Source organism: Carassius auratus, chromosome 46, assembly GCF_003368295.1.
Source record: "Carassius auratus strain Wakin chromosome 46, ASM336829v1, whole genome shotgun sequence".
NCBI lineage: Eukaryota > Metazoa > Chordata > Actinopteri > Cypriniformes > Cyprinidae > Carassius > Carassius auratus.
The window spans coordinates 5148250-5164568 of NC_039288.1; the positions used below are offsets into that span (position 1 = coordinate 5148250).

At 35.3% G+C, this 16319-nt stretch overlaps 1 protein-coding gene across 1 annotated transcript; it reads right to left on the reverse strand.

Moving 5' to 3' along the window:
* Positions 1-747: 747 nt before the first annotated feature.
* On the reverse strand, positions 748-14599 carry LOC113063715 (alanine--glyoxylate aminotransferase 2, mitochondrial-like). Its single transcript, XM_026234044.1, has 14 exons — positions 14500-14599; positions 9804-9892; positions 9523-9713; positions 9187-9310; positions 8671-8765; positions 8446-8539; positions 7760-7853; positions 7150-7250; positions 4808-4900; positions 4080-4212; positions 3587-3675; positions 3077-3226; positions 2448-2546; positions 748-849 (listed from the first exon to the last, which is right to left on the reverse strand). Exons 1-14 carry the CDS (start codon positions 14597-14599, stop codon positions 748-750), a joined length of 1554 nt encoding a protein of 517 aa, XP_026089829.1.
* Positions 14600-16319: the final 1720 nt, after the last annotated feature.

Below are 16319 nucleotides of genomic sequence, written 5' to 3' on the forward strand. Positions count from 1 at the left end.
CTTGCATACTTAGTCTAAAGTATCATATTATTACTCTATTAATTAAATTACATATAGATATATTTTACTGTCTTTATTGTTTAGATTTTTATAATGCATTATCTTCTTGTAGATCCATAGTTCACATTTACAACTCTGCATGTTTGCAACGTAAAAACGTGAGTTGATTTTTACACTGGTCTGAACATAAACAGCAGAAGAGCTCACTGAAAATGCACATTCATTCTCTGCCAGGAGGTGGTGCTTTTAAAACATTTGAAGTTTATTTGTCCTTTTTGTCACCAAATTTAAGACCACTTGAAATCACAATTAAGACTTTCTTGTACCATTTAAGACTTTTTACGGCCTTTAAATTTGATTTAAAACACTAAATTTTACTTTTTAAGGACCCGTGGAAACCCTAAGAATTATTGTTTTTCTATAACACTTTTTATTAAAGTGTTTGATAAGACAAGTCTCTTAATGATTAGAGAGTAAAACTAGTCCCAGTTCCCGAAACTTCCTGAAAAATCTGGTCTTAGATGTGAAGGTGATAGATTTCTGACATATAATGAACTCAAACAGCTACAGAAGTGAGAGGGGCTCCAACAAGAACCACTCTTGATATATTGTGCTCATTAAGTAGTGTGAGTGTGAAATTGTGTTAGTTGTCTTTGGTGGTCTTTAGATGAACTGCCCAGACCTGTTATGTCATGTATAACTCTCCAGGTGAAATATGATCCAATCTGTCTTCATGTTCTGCGTCTCTTATCTTCTTTCCATGTAGTTTTGCACTGCCTGGTTGAATACAGCAAGAAAAAAGTCTGCGTCGTCTTTAGTTATGCACATAGGAGGTTTGATCCTGAAAGTCTGGAAAAGAACAGGTGAGAGGGGGAAACATTTTTTGAGGAAAAATTAGGCTGAGCAAGACTAAGTTTCAAATACTTAAATATGGACTTTAAAATATATTCCTTAATGTTGTCTGATACAGCATATTTACCAAAACTGCATATTTTTACCAAATTAACCTAAAAAAAGCTCCTAGAAAAATTATGAAATCTTTATTTTTTATACTGTATTTTATATTACTTATATATACTAAATGAAAGTTAAAAAAGTATTTTGATTTTAATATATATATATATATATATATATATATATATATATATATATATATATATATATATAAGTTATATATATATATATATATATATATATATATATATATATGTATAAGTTATATATATATATATATATATATATATATTTATATATATATATAAGTTCTAATGTGTATATTTACTGTATTTTGATACAGTAAGCTTAAAATATACTGTGTATAAAGCTAATGTTACTAATGTGGCCTAATGGTTAGAGAGTTGGATTTGTAACCCAAAGGTTGCAGGTTCGAGACTCTGTGCTGGCAGGAGTGTAGGTGGGGAAGGGAGTTAATGAACAGCACTTATTCCACCCTCAATACCAATGACTGAAGTACCCTTGAGCAGGGCACTGAACCCCCAATTGCTCCCCGGGTGGTGGATATATAGCTGCCCACTGCTCCGGGTGTGTGTTCACTTCTCACTGCTGTGTGTGTGCAGTTGGATGGGTTACATGCAGAGCACCAATTCCGAGTATGGGTTACCATACTTGGCAAATATCACAACTTTCATACACATTTTATATTACTAAAATATAAAAAAATAAATTAGTAATAAAAGTAAATATATATTTTAATAGATGTTTTTTTATATTTACTTTTACAAATTGTAAATGTACTTATATAAACTAATATGAATTTAAGTTTAAAGTCTTTTTTATTCTGTACAAGGTTTTATAAATGCATTTGGTCACACTTTATTTTAGGGTCCAATTCTCACTATTAACTAACCATTAACTATGACTTTTGCCTCAATTAACTCCTTATTTGCTGCTTATTAATAGTATATAAGGTAGTTGTTAAGTTTAGGGTATTGGGTAGGATTATGGATGTCATTCATTATATATACTTTATAAGCACTAATAAACAGTCAATATGTTAATAATAGGCATGCTAATAAGCAACTAGTTATTAGTGTGAATTGGACCCTATACTAAAGTGTTACCATGCATTTTATTGTAATTGTTAACAAAATAATTTTTTCATTAAAAAAAAAGAAAAAAGAAATCCTAATTAGTTGGTTCAGTTGTGTTGGAGGGTTGGAGCTGAACTCTGCAGGAAGGTAGATCTCCAGGAACAGGGTTGGACACCCCTGCTTTAAATGTACATTCAGTGCTAACTGTGACTAACTGTGTCCATGAGTTAAGAAAGCAGGATTCCTGAGGCACTGAGCTTCCATCCCACTACAGGACTGAAGCGAATCCCTGAAATACCTTTCCCATTGCTCAAAATCCCCACACACCCTATGCATTCATATTCCACCTTTGCAAGAATCACCTTACACATGGCCTTTCAGATAGCCCTCACCTACCTGTCCATACAGCCCCCCTTTTCCGATCAGTACACCCATGTCTTTAGTGTCCTCGAAGATCTCAGCCATGGCCTCAGAAGGGAGTGGGTCCCTGCTGGCCTAAACATGGGTTTGAGAGAGCTGTCAGTGGGGTTTTAGGAGAACGATTTATCGATTATTGATGTGCGTTTGGTTATGAAACGTAGTCTGCGGACCAAACAGATTTGTAGTTATTCACATCATTCTAAGAAAAAAGTAAGAATTGCTAGATATAAACTAAAAATGCAGAGATATTATCTCACAATTCTAAGAAAAAGGCAGAATTGTGAGAGAAAAAGTCACAATTACTTTTTATATTTTTTATTATGAGATGTAAACAGCATTTTGAGAAAAAAGTCAAAAATGTGAGATATAAACTCATAATTTTGTGACAGGATAAAAAACTATTGTATGATGTAAAGTCAGTTTTTGGAGGGAAATTTTTTTTCAAAATTCCCAGCTACTGTATAGACTCAAAATTGCAAGAAAACAGTCTGATTGTGACATAACATGTTGCAATTACTTTCATATTTTTATTTTCATCCTGTGATCAGATCAGTATAATATGAATGAACGTTACATCTGTTCACTTTAATGTCTGCTTCTTTCACCTTGTCTTTGACCATCTCCACCCCGATCTGAAGCCCCTTTCCTCTCACGTCACCGATGATTTCGTACTTGTCTCTGAGTTTGGCCAGTTCAGTCAGCAGGTACGTCCCCACTTCAGCACTGTTCTCCTGCATCTTGTCCTCTATTATTGTCTAAAAGCAATATACAGCATTTCATTATTAGTATTATTTAAGTACTATTAGCTATTATAAATGATTTGATACAGTGAATAAAACTACACTTAAATACAATTGTTAAAAACTTGCAAAAATAAAAAGGAAAGTAACAAGTGGAGTAAATTAGAAACTGCATCTGTCATGTTCCCGTAGGTCCCTTTATTTCTTTTATTTTCATTCTTTTTTTTGATTGTAAACCATTGATACTTTATTATTTTAATATACTGAACAATATACTGATAATCTTCACACTCAAAATGACAATTTATGCATTCCCTGTTGTTTACACCAATGTAACTATACACAATCCTGAAAAATAAAATGATCTGTGCTTACATCTAGCACTGATGAGGCGACTGCACATGCTAATGGGTTTCCTCCAAACGTGTTGAAATGAAGTCCCTTCGCAAATGACCTGGCAATCTCTGCAAAAAAATGCAAATCACATTATATCACAAGATTTTTTCATCAGGATTTTTATTCATTTGGCACTGATTTAGGCATTAGGTGCACTCATAATTGTAGACATTATTATATGTAAGGAATAATTGACTCCGGGCCATTGAATTATTAGAAAAATAATGTACCCCCGAGGTGGTGATGCGACCACGATGCAAAGAGTAGCCTGTGCAGTTGCCTCATCAGTGATAGACGTAATTATGGTTTGTAGTGCAGTTCTACCGTTTACCGCACTTTTATTCTTTTCACTATTTCGCTACAGCGGCTAATGAAGCGTAAGTCTTGCACACACTTGCAGAAACTGAATAAATATTACAAAGCCATAAGCAAGTCACACAATAAGCTCATCTAAATTTCCCTCTAGCCTCACCTGCTGTGGTCACTACAGCCCCCATCGGGAAGCCGTTTGCTATGCCCTTTGCCATGGTAACTATGTCCGGAAGAACATTATGTCCTTGGAAACCCCAAAAGTGGCTTCCTGTGCGGCCAAAGCCTGTCTGGACCTAAGAGAACCAAAAACATCTGCCATTAGTAATAATTTTATTCCATAATCAAACAAGCATTTGCATATTATGAAGCCTTAAACAAAAAAAATATTATATTTTGAAGATATTTTTTTGTGTCAGAATATTTTTTTTAAATAAGTACAGTATAGTACTAAAAGAGTACTATATTATACTATTAGCGTCCACACCAGAGGACAATATTAGTCTCTTTATTCCAAGCACACGTTCATCTGCTCCTATAAATTCTTGAGCTCCTCACAGTATTGATTCTGATTGGTTGTCAATGTTTTTAGCACTCATCAGTTAGAAAGAAAAGTCCTGAAAGTGATTCCAACAATAAGTTTCTCTGTGGCTTTATAGTTATCGCTGTGGTGTAGACTCTGCTATTCTTTAACAAGAGAATGATTTTTAGAACGATATCTTTATCGTTATCTTTAAAGTTGTCGTCCTTGGTGTGAACAGGCCTTAACACTACACAAACACATAAAAAGCATGCGCATGATTCACAGTTTTTACAAATTAGCAGTTTTTTAGTTTACACAGAGACTTTCGTTTTTTTTTTTAAATAACACATTTATTTTCGTTTTCAGACCTCATCTGCTATGCAGATTCCTCCTTTCTCCCGAACAAGCTGGTAGGCATCTTTCAGGTAATTTTTTGGGAACTGAACAGCTCCACTGTTACCCTTGTAGAAAGATAAAAATTATATTCATGATATAACGTGCCACATGTTAATATTTGGGAGCAATGAGTTAGAACCCTTGTGGAATATTTAGTCAATGCTGGAAATTACATACATTATATATATATATATATATATATATATATATATATATATATATATGTGTGTGTGTGTTTGTGTGTGTGTGTGTGTGTGTGTGTGTGTGTGTGTGTGTGTGACCCTAGACCACAAAACCATTCTTACTGTGTCAATTTTTCGAAATTGAGATTTATACAGCATCTGAAACGGGCGAAGCCAGAAATGTTTAAGTGGGTGGACCTACATAAAACTAGGCAAAGTGTAGCATATGAAAACTGCATATCAAGTTGGCAACAGAAAATACAGCAAAAAGATTCTATACACAATACTACTAAAGCATTGAATAAATGAAATTTTAATTTCAACATTAACTAATAAATTATTAAAATTAAAAGTTTTATCTGTTAACCATACCTGAGCTAATGAAAAGTTGAAATTTTATTAACTAATGTCAACAAATATTAACGAATGTACCATGTAATGTACCAAATGTAATTTTTATTGTTAATGTTAGTTAAGGCATTGCCAAACATTAGCTAAAGTTAACTATGGATTATATTAGACGCTGGGGCTTTGCAGATGATCTTACAGCTGTCTGTTCGCGTTCATAGCAGAGTAACGTTAGATATTGAGGACCGTAGAATTGAAACTGCAAATATGCAGTTCGTTGTGGAGATAAGTATTTAGCAAAAAGTTTTTTTTCTTTCTACAAAGAATGCATCTATTTAGTGGATCAAACACTGTACCTGTGGTAATATGCTTTAAACACGTTTGTCTCAGAAGTGTCTAATCCATAAATTCATCCTCCACTGCTCTGGTTTCATTTGTAGGCGGTCCATATTCAGTGCTAAGACTTACATTTCATTTGGGAAATCCAATATATACTTTTTAAAAACTGAATGAGGTTTGTTTCACTATTTTCAAATTAAACTTACAAATGTAACAATATTTTAAAACAAGCGTGTCCTTCTCACGGCGTTAACATAACTGTGGGTGGGACTAACTTAAACTGACCAATCATTATTTTGGCAAGTGTATGGTATGCACCTAAAAGAAAATGAATAAACTGCCTGTAATTGACAATTAACAAAATATATTTTAAAGCACATATATGAAGTTATAGTGAAACATATAGATTTATAATTATCTTTTGATAAAAAATATTCATCTGGAAAATTAACAGCTTCTCACTGGGTGGGCCACAGCTGAAAATGGGTGGGCCATTGCACAATACATATATAAGCTTTCCATTGATGTATGGTTTATTAGGATCGGACCATATTTGCTCAAGATACAACTATTGAATATGGAAAAACATGGAATCTGAGGGCGCAAAAATATCTAAATACTGAGAAAATCGCTTTTGAAATTGTCCAAATGAATTCTCAGCAATGCATATTACTAATCAAAAATTACATTTTGATATATTTACGGTTGGAAATTTACAAAATATTTTAATGGAACATGATCTTTACTTAATATCCTAATGATTTTTGGCATTAAAAAAAAAAAAAAATAATTTTGACCCATACAATGTTTTTTGGGTACTGATAAAAATATACCCCAGCGTGCATGAATGGTTTTGTTGTCCAGGGTCACAAATGACGACAGTATATACAGTACAGATTACAGTTATTTTCACCATTACTAACTTTTCAAAGTGCTGGGTTATAACTGTGATTTTGTTTGACAGGGTTTGTTTCAATGATAACTGATGCCCTTGTTAAACTCTATAGAAATATAGGGTCCAGACAAAACCTTTTAGGTTCCCCAAAGAACCTTTCAGTCAACAGATTTTCAAAGAACCATTTTTTCCTTCTATAAAGAACATTTTGGAGAGTAGAAATGTTACATGGATGAAAAAGTTCTTTGATGGAACCATAGATGCCAATAAGGAATCTTTATTTGTAATATTCTGTATGCGTATGTATACAGCTGCCTACATAAAGAATTGCCTTTAAGGTCAATAAAGTTAACTAAGTAGAGGTGAATGATGCAGATTTCTCAACATTTCACCCACTTTTGCAACTGGACAAGAAACTGTCTTTAATATACCTTGACAGCTGATTTAATGCTGATTTTGAGAGCACTCAGTTTATATTTTCATAGCATTTATGTTTGATCTGATTCCATTCGTACTTGAGTTTCAATGTCAGATGTGGTGTTAATCAAACCTGGATGGGTTCTGTAAAAAAAGCAGCAATGCGATCGGGAACGGTTGTGGCAAACATCTCTTTTAGCTCACGAATATACATGTCATTGGCCTGACAGTGACCTGAGAACAGAGAGAAAGAGATTCATCTACACGATGTGACATTTGTGTTAACAAGAAGAATTTGACATTTTCTGAAGAAAATGTGAGCGGTGCTTGTGATAAACATGGGTGCCGGCTGAGATGTTGGGAGTGGTTTTCCACATGTTACTAGGATGTTCTTAGTAATTCTGGCTTACAAGAAACAATAATTACGGTGAAAAGTAGTTAACAAGTTCTGATCATTTGTTGTGTGGTTATTTTTTAATATAGTAGCTGCTGTCAATATTTGACCTGATGAGACAATCAGACCTTGTATTTTAAACACCTTGTTCTGAGCTATTTAACAGGGAATCATTGATTATATGTGAAATTTACAAGAAGAAACAGTTCATTTATTTAATATTTTTTTAACCCTTTCAAAACATTTGGTTAAATGTTTGGCTGTAGAATTTACAAAAGAGTATTACCTTTATATTGAAAATAGTAGAAGTCTATGATATGTCCACATTAAGCTGAATGTGTGTTTGTACCTGGAGAGCAGCTGCATTCTCGGATGGTTTGAACTGAGGAGTCTCTACAGTGGCTTCCTCCCCAGAGTCCCCTGAACACGTCTGGACACATGGTCTACAATGAACACAACCCATATAGGAACAAAAATTATATATATAAATTAAAGATTTGCATGAAAAAAATCCACAGCTCAAAAACATACTGTTATAATATCTTTTTCAAATATGATAATGCAAAATGTGTAAATGCTGAAAATGAAATTTATTTATTTTCCATTACTTGAGAAATAGACTTTTTTTTTGTATTGGATTTTTTTTACCTTGTTTAAATCATAAATCTTAAATCTTATGCTTAAACTATTAAAATACTATTTGCAATTAAGAAAAAAATAACTTCATTCAACATATTTTAGACTTAAAATAAAATAAAATAAGACTTATACAAGTTAGCGTTAGCAAGTGAATCTTGTTAAAAATTGCTTTTTTTATTTGCAAAAGCACTCAATTCATTAAACAAAATGCCGAAATAAAATATGATAATTTGGTCTTACAGTAATTCTGTTACTTTTGCATTAAACAAAAACACTATATTGTTATATTGTTATGATGTTTCCTCTTCTAATGTGATTTGTGGACTTGACCCAGAGGAATATTACATTACATAAAGCAGGTAGCAGACAGGACAGATGTGTGGGTGCGAGACGTACATTATGGCAGCCCATAGTAGTGGGGATGTGATATTTGTACCGTGTGTTGGATGTCAGACCAATCGCTTGGGGACTGCCACCATGATATGAACCCCTGAGCACACAAACACAAATGATGCCGTGATAATCTAAGGCTGTGCAGGGCTGCTTGATCTGTCAGAAACAGCTTTCCCAAGAACTCACCATCTTCTATTTGTTAAAAAATGGGCAAATTAGGTAAATCACCTCAGTGTGATGACGTCAAAGTTTCCTGTGTGAAGCCGGGCCATTAGTACTGCAAGGTCATTAGCCTCTGAGCCACTGTTGGTAAAACAGACAACCTAGAAATGAAGACCATTATGATATTAATGACAATGCTTCCACCTGTTTGAGTTTTTTTTTTGCTGAAAATAAATGCACATCTATGTGTGTGTGTGAATTGGAAAATCTTATGAATTCCAACATTAAAAGGCACAATCAAATGTATTTGTCAAATTCTGTGTATTTATACTTTATTTTGATTAAGACTTTAATTATAATTTTGTTTTTTATATATTATATATAAGTAATTTATCTTTTTAGTAAGTGATATATGACATATTATACTGTATATATATATTTTTTCATTTATGTATGTTATATATTTTAATTATTTTCTACAGTAGGCAAGAGAATGCTGCATGCTATATAGTATATCCATTATGCAATGCGCTCAACCTTCCTCGTCCAGGAATAGCAGTGGCTCCATCAATCATACAGTACCTTCAGTGGGTCTGGCAAAAGGGATGCTAGTTTCTCCGCATACTCCTGCATTTGCGGATTCACATAGATGGCTGTTGTGTGCCATAAACGCCTCAGCTGTTTCTCAATTGTCTCTGTCACTTTCCTGTAGCCATATTCATAATTAAATTTGACAAATAATTCAACTTTGTAAACAATTTTTTTTTAAACAGCAGCCCATGTAAGAGCTCATTGCAATAACACAGCAAATCAATATGCATTAATCTAATTACAGTTTAGTCATTTAATTTCAAGCTTACTGTACTGCACAGTCATAAAATAAACACAAATGTTGCATATCAACAAACTGAACCTTACGTGTTGCAATGCCCTACACTAACAGTAACGATCCCTGCAAAAAAGTCCAGATAGCGTTTTCCATCCACGTCCCACAGCCACTGCATGTAACCCTGGTTTATGAAGACTGGCTTCTTGTAGTATGTTACCTTCATAGTCATGGGGTTGCAGTTGTGTTTCCTTATGTCTAGTAAACGGTCTTTAGACATGCCCTAAAGGAGAGATTTGTTCATTGTTAAAAAATTATTTGATTTCTCTCTGATAATTATTGTTAGAAATGCCCTCAGATATAAACCTCTTACCTGATATGGTTCAGGTTTAAAGTCAAATGGGGGAATCTGGGGCAGGATAGGTGGGGGGTGTTTCACTGCTGATTTTTGGCAAAGCACACCTGGGCAGAGATACATTTAGGCAGTTATATGCCAGCTCTTATGCAAAAGTGATATTTTATCTTTTAACATGCAGGAAAGCCCTGCCCTGAGATCTGCTTACCTCCTCGAAACCTTGCAATAGGACAGAAGATTTGCAGTGTTAATAAAGGACACATTTTGTATACTGTATCATTTTTTAAGATTTAAGATTTAAGATTTTCCTTATGATCGGCCAGTAACGGTGACCGGCCGATTAGTCTAAGGCTAGTTATATATACTAGCAGTTCAACTGGGATTTTTCTGATTTGCTTTTCAGAGTATTCATCAGTAGATATTGAATATTGGTGAGTATTGTATATTTTTTCATATCCTATATCACTGTTCGCAGTTGATGGGATTGATAAAGGCCTGCTAATTACTGGTGCGGGTCTTTGGATTCGTGTCAGCTTGATGTATTTCAACAGAGCATGGTAGGTTGAGGGAATGCTCATCGGACAGGCATGATCATATGCACCCACGCAAACACTCATGTGACCGTTATGACTCCAGACACAAATCAAGCCTTGAGTTTGTGGCTGGCAACAGAAGGTGGTAACACTGATACTCATCTGCAGATCCTAGCAGCTATTCAGAGTTTATCATGGAGAATGGAGCAGTTTGAAGCTAATCGGTCCTCGTCCTCATCTCCACCTCCCGGTAAAGAGGATGTTCCAACAGATGGGCAACAGTCTTGTCCTGGGGAAGGTGTAAAGGATGATGATGTGTTATCACATCTGGCTCCCCACACTCTCTTTGATGAATCACAACAGTCAGGAGAAGGGAGCCAATGTGATGGATCTCATTCAGACTCTGCAGAAGTTGATGATGAGTCAACAATGAAAGAGGAGTTTCCTTTAAATACCCTTATTACTAAGGTAATTAGTGCAGCCAAGATTTTTGGCCTGCAGTCTCCTAAAAACTTTGTCCGCCCACTCTCAACTGGCACGTGATGTGGGGGAGGCAATTTCTTAAGCTATTTTATTTCGTAGACAAAATATAGCTGGCACAAACCACTTTGCCTGATGCCTTAAGAGGTGAGCTAATAAATTTGCCAGTTATGCCTGGTCAGGTCATTCAGAGGTACAAAAAGTACTTGATAGGGCAGAGCGCTCTGTCACAATGAGGGAAACTGTTCAGTGAGCCTGTCATGAACCTCCCACAGCCTCCAGGCAGAAGTATAAAAAATCCCAAGGAATGCAACATCCTGCTTGGTCTAGGTGCACTGGCAGTAATGGACCTGCATAGGGGGGCCCAGCTGTCGACATTTCCACCCAACTTTTTTGGGCCAGTTGGGTAAAAATTGTCTCAAACCCATGGGTTTTATCCACCATAGCTTACGGGTACAGACCTGTACCTACACCCTTTTCAAAAGTTGTCAAGGACCCACTACTAAAGTCCATACTGGTAGAAGTGATAGAAAATCTCTTACAAAAAGTAGCAATTTCAAATGTGCCCTTCAATGCACAGAAGACTGGATTTTATTCAACCTGTTTCATAGTTCCAAAAAAGACAGTGGTCATCATTGCATATTAGACCTCAGGGGACTCAACCAATACTTGACAGTTCTTCTATTCAAAATTATCCATACAAGGATTGTAATGCACTCCATAAGTCCAGGATAATGGTTCACATCTCTGGATCTAAAAATAAAATGCCTATTTTCATGTTCCATTGCCCAGAGAACAGGCCCTTCCTCCAGTTTGCTTTTCAGGCCAAGCCTTTCAGTTCAAGGTTCTACCATTCGGCCTGTCATTAGCAACAAGTATCTTCACTCGGGTGGTAGCAGCCGGCTTAGCTCCCCTTCAGTTACCTGGGATCAAGATCCTGCCATATCTGGACAATAGGCTAATTTGTGCTCCTTCCCGAGAACAGGTAATTCTGAAAACAGAAAGAGTTCTAGCCCATATTCCGTTTCTGGGGTTCACTGTGAATTGGAAGAAAAGCAGTCTCAAACCCAAACAACAAGTGGATTTCCTGGGTCTACAGATCAATTCCTTCACAATCGATGTATGTCTTAATTCTCTGAGAAGAGACAGATTGGAGAAATCAATAAATCACTTCCAGACAGGGAAGATTTTGACAGCCCACAGGGTCCAAAAAGTATTAGGCATGATAACAGCAGCATCGATTGTAATTCCCTTAGGTCTGTTGAGGGCATGCCTTATACAATAGTGGTTAAAATTTTTTCATCTTCGTCCAAGAGATGACCGGAGGAAGAATATGTGTGTTTCATAGGCCTGAAATGCGACCCTTACTTCCCTGGAGGAACAGGAGTTACCTTCACAGGGGAGCCACATTGGGGAATAGTGCCCAGGTAGATCTTATTGTACACTTTTCGCTCCTTTCCCCTAATACCTCAAGTTATTCGGAGGTTCAGGGGAGGTTGTTATGTGATTTTGCTAGTTGCTCTATGTTGGCCAGGAAGACCATGGTTTTCAGAGATGATTCATCTGATTCAGGGTCACCCGTGGCAGCTACCATCATGGGCATATGTCCTATCACAAGTGGGTGGCCAAATTTGGCATCAGAACCCAACGGCTCTGCATTTGTGGGTGTGGCACCTGCAGAGCCCATCCCTCAGTAGCTAGATGATGCTGTGCGGGAGACTTTAAACAATGCTAGAGCCCCATCTACTTGTGCTAACTATGCCATTAAATAGAGAATCTTTTTCAGAATGGTGTTTGGGCACATATGTTGATGCAATAACCTGTTCCGTGACTCCTGTTCTTTGTTTTTTGCAAATTCAACTAGATCAAGGGAAAGTGGCCAGCACAATCAAGGTTTATGCCTCATCTATCTTTGCATTTCATGGAAGGGTTGATGGCCAGCCAGTAGGCCGACATCCCTTGGTATGCCAGTTTTTGAAAGGGGTTCGTCATCTCTGTCCAAATCACACTCTATGGGCACCAAATTGGGATTTGCCTCTTGTATTAGATTATCTCACTAAGCCCCCATATGGACCATTGGCTTACACAAATCTTAAAGCTTTTCTCTTGGCCATTTGCTCTACAAAAAGGGTAGGATAATTATGTGCTTTATCTGTTAGCAATGACTGTCTATGTTGGAAACCAGAGGGCACAGGGGTGTCACTTTGGCCAAACCCTGCCTTTTTACCAAAAGTAATTAAACTCCAGTTTAAGAATCAAATACTGGAGATGGCACAGTTTCAACCACCTTCACAGACAAAACAGAAAGGGCTTGCTTTTCCTATGTACTGTAAGGGCATTAAATTTTTATGTGAATGTTACTCAGCCTTTGAGAAAATCTCATTCTTAGCTTTTTGTTTGTCATGGAAAGGCCAGGCTAGGGTTGCCATTTTCGAAGCAAAGTTTGTCACACTGGTTGTTTGATGTTATCTCCGATGCTTGCAGAGGGTTGCCAGTTCCTGTAGGAGTTCGGGCCCATTCAACATTTGTACCATTTGTGCATGTACATTACATACGAAGTCAGTGCAAAGATGTGAAATTCCTGCCAGGCGACGCAAAATGCATGACACATTTGCTGCAAGCACGAAATATTTGCCTCAATCGCATCTTTTGGGTGAGTTCAAAAATTTTGACTCAAGCCGAAAATTCACCTGACACGTTCTCACACAAGCCAATCAGCAAAGAGTTTATTAGCTCATCTGGTTGAATCAGAAAATGGAGGAGTGCATTATTGTAGCTGTTTGCAGGTACCCCGAAAAATATGATACAACTTCACCAAGTTGTGCCCGCTTATGTATGGTGCTGTGAACACAGATATGTCTGCGTTTGGCTTTCCGGCATTTTTGGGACTTCCACAACAGGTACAAATCAGCGTTCTTATTTATTCTTACTCATGAGATGTTTTTCCCCTCACTCACGCAAATAAAAACATAGCTAGAGTTAGGGACGCAATGGGCATATTTGGTTTGCATTTGGTGTGAACACACCATTAAAGGAACCGCAGTCCAATATTCCTGCAGCTGTCTGTCGTGTTAATCAAAGAACAAAAGATAAAGAAAATCACTTTCTGCTCTTGACTGAATACTTTTTATAACTTAAATGGTTAGCATTCATTTGTATTTAATTTTTACAATGAAGACATTTTACAATGTAACATTTTACAATGAAAATTACCTTTTGATAAACATTTACATTAAAGAAAAGTAGATTTTTGTTTGTATATGCTGTCAATAATATCACTTAGGGAAAAAATCGGAATCTGCAAAAATCGGTATTGGCAGATAACACTAACAAAAAATCGAACATCGGAATCGACCAAGAAAATTGCAATCAGAGCATCTCTAGTCCAAACTTACTTATTTTGAACAAATCGTCAGCACACCATTATGATTTTGTAAGTCAATGCTCAGAAACCCGGACTAAAGATTATTTTGAGCCAAAATACTGTATGCAAACACAATTTATGCAACTAAATATCAAAACTTCACATAAATGTTTAGGTGTCCTGTAAGGGTAGGTTTAGGGTTTTGGTGTAGATGTTAATAAACCAGAAGTTAACATGTAATGTTAGAATTTTTTGTTGTCGAATTGTACTATCCACTGTTAGTTAACCTGACAGGGTAACATTAGCACAAATGTAAGTTAAAAAACTTAATTCTTACCGGTACCTTTGTGGAATTTCACACATGCATCCAATGAATTCCATGGGTCCATTTTCCCGAACAGAGTCGGACCGTGTAGCCGAGAACAGACTTTATGCATTACTGCTGTTGTAAAGATAAATTCTTCTGCTCCAAATCCACAAATTAATTGTTGATTGTGGTGAATTCTTCCCCTAACATAGCTTGGGGAGTGGCAAGCTCAGCCAATGGTATGTGGGGGTAAAGTCTGTATCAAGGTAGTTTTCAGATAGGGCAGGGCTGTTCATTTAAATATTATCTTATATTCAAGAAAAATAAAATAAAATTGAGATTCTTATTCTTATGATGCAGTTAATTCAAGGCTAAAAGTATATGAAATCAAGATTAATTTCATCAGGTTGTGTCTATGATATATAATAATGCTAAATAAATAAATGTAAAGGTCCAGAATATAAAATGTTCTGTAGATACTGTAATAATATTTTCAAATAAATGGACATTTAAACAGTAATAGTAACAATAATAATTCTTGTATTATAATTATTATATTTATTATTACAACTAACTATTTCTCTTTTTGTTTTATCAAATGGAAAATGCCTCATTATTTTTTCCCATTCCTTTACATTTTTTTCTTCTAATTTTTAATTGCGTTATCATTGTACCAGGCATTGATTTTTTTAAATCTTAAAATATGAAAATTCTCTATAAAAACATGAAATAGATTTTATAAACTATGATAATCAAAAATAGTCAAGCAATCCATTACAAAACTCTGGAGATACAGTATAGAATATTTGTGTGTGAGTTAGAAATCTACTATTAAACGAGATTAATGCTTTTACGTGAAGATTTATTATTCATGAAACCGAGAATGTATGGCTGGTAAACAATAAAGATATAACTCATAAATCAACAAAATTAGATGGGATAATTTATGTATGGCTTAGGCAAACCTAAAAGCTATTTATTGGTATATAAAGTATCTGTAGGTTACATATAAATGCATTTCTACATATATAACTATTGAATAAACATTTTATGTAAATGACCCCTTCCAAAAAATACTCTTCAGCCTGCTTTCAGAGATTCATGCATAAAATAAGGCAACATGTGGACGTTGACTCTTGCACTTGGAAGAGCTAAAATTTTCCTTGTAACTGGTTTAATAGTTAGTGATTTATACATTAACAACATGACTGTTTGGTTGGATTGAATGCATATATGCAGAGCTCTAACATATTCAAAATATCTTTATAATTTCCTTTTTAATATCAAAGCAAACATGAATCAATAGCTACCTATGATTTAAGGATTTACAGACTTGGAAAAATAGATTCTCTAAATATGTCAAATCATTACAAGTTAACATAAAATGGCATTCATAACCCATTTGACTTCCAAAATACCATGAATCTCTCAGTAAAACAGCATTTAAATATACAGTAGGAGAATTCCAGTGGCAATTCATGAATCATGATCATGGATCATGAAAAGTAGGCTTTCCATGAAATTTCCAATGAAATAAAAAAAAACAATCACTAAATGGCTATTTGGCTATTGACTAATATGCAGCCAAAAGGAAAAATTCTATCAGTGGCACAGCAGAATTTAAGTGAATTTTTCCGAAACTTGTATTAAAGACAATCAGCTCCATTTCAGTTTCATTTTAACTTTAAAAACTTTATTTAACATTTTTAAAGCTCTTTTAATTGTAAAGAAAATTGTTTTGGCATTAATAAGTGTCATCTCATCAAAGTACACAATCTGTCAAAGAAACTAAATCGATGACTTCTCACACTCTTAAAAATAAAGATTCCAAAATTGTGTTTTTCACAGCA

Excerpts from the sequence above, each read along its gene's own strand:
- LOC113063715 (XM_026234044.1), bottom strand. The coding sequence starts at position 14,599 with ATGCATAAAGTCTGTTCTCGGCTACACGGTCCGACTCTGTTCGGGAAA. Across the intron at positions 9,714-9,803 it reads TTAAACCTGAACCATATCAG|GGCATGTCTAAAGACCGTTT; the intron begins GTAAGAGGTTTA and ends TCTCTCCTTTAG. Across the intron at positions 3,227-3,586 it reads TCGCCTCATCAGTGCTAGAT|ACAATAATAGAGGACAAGAT; the intron begins GTAAGCACAGAT and ends TATTGCTTTTAG.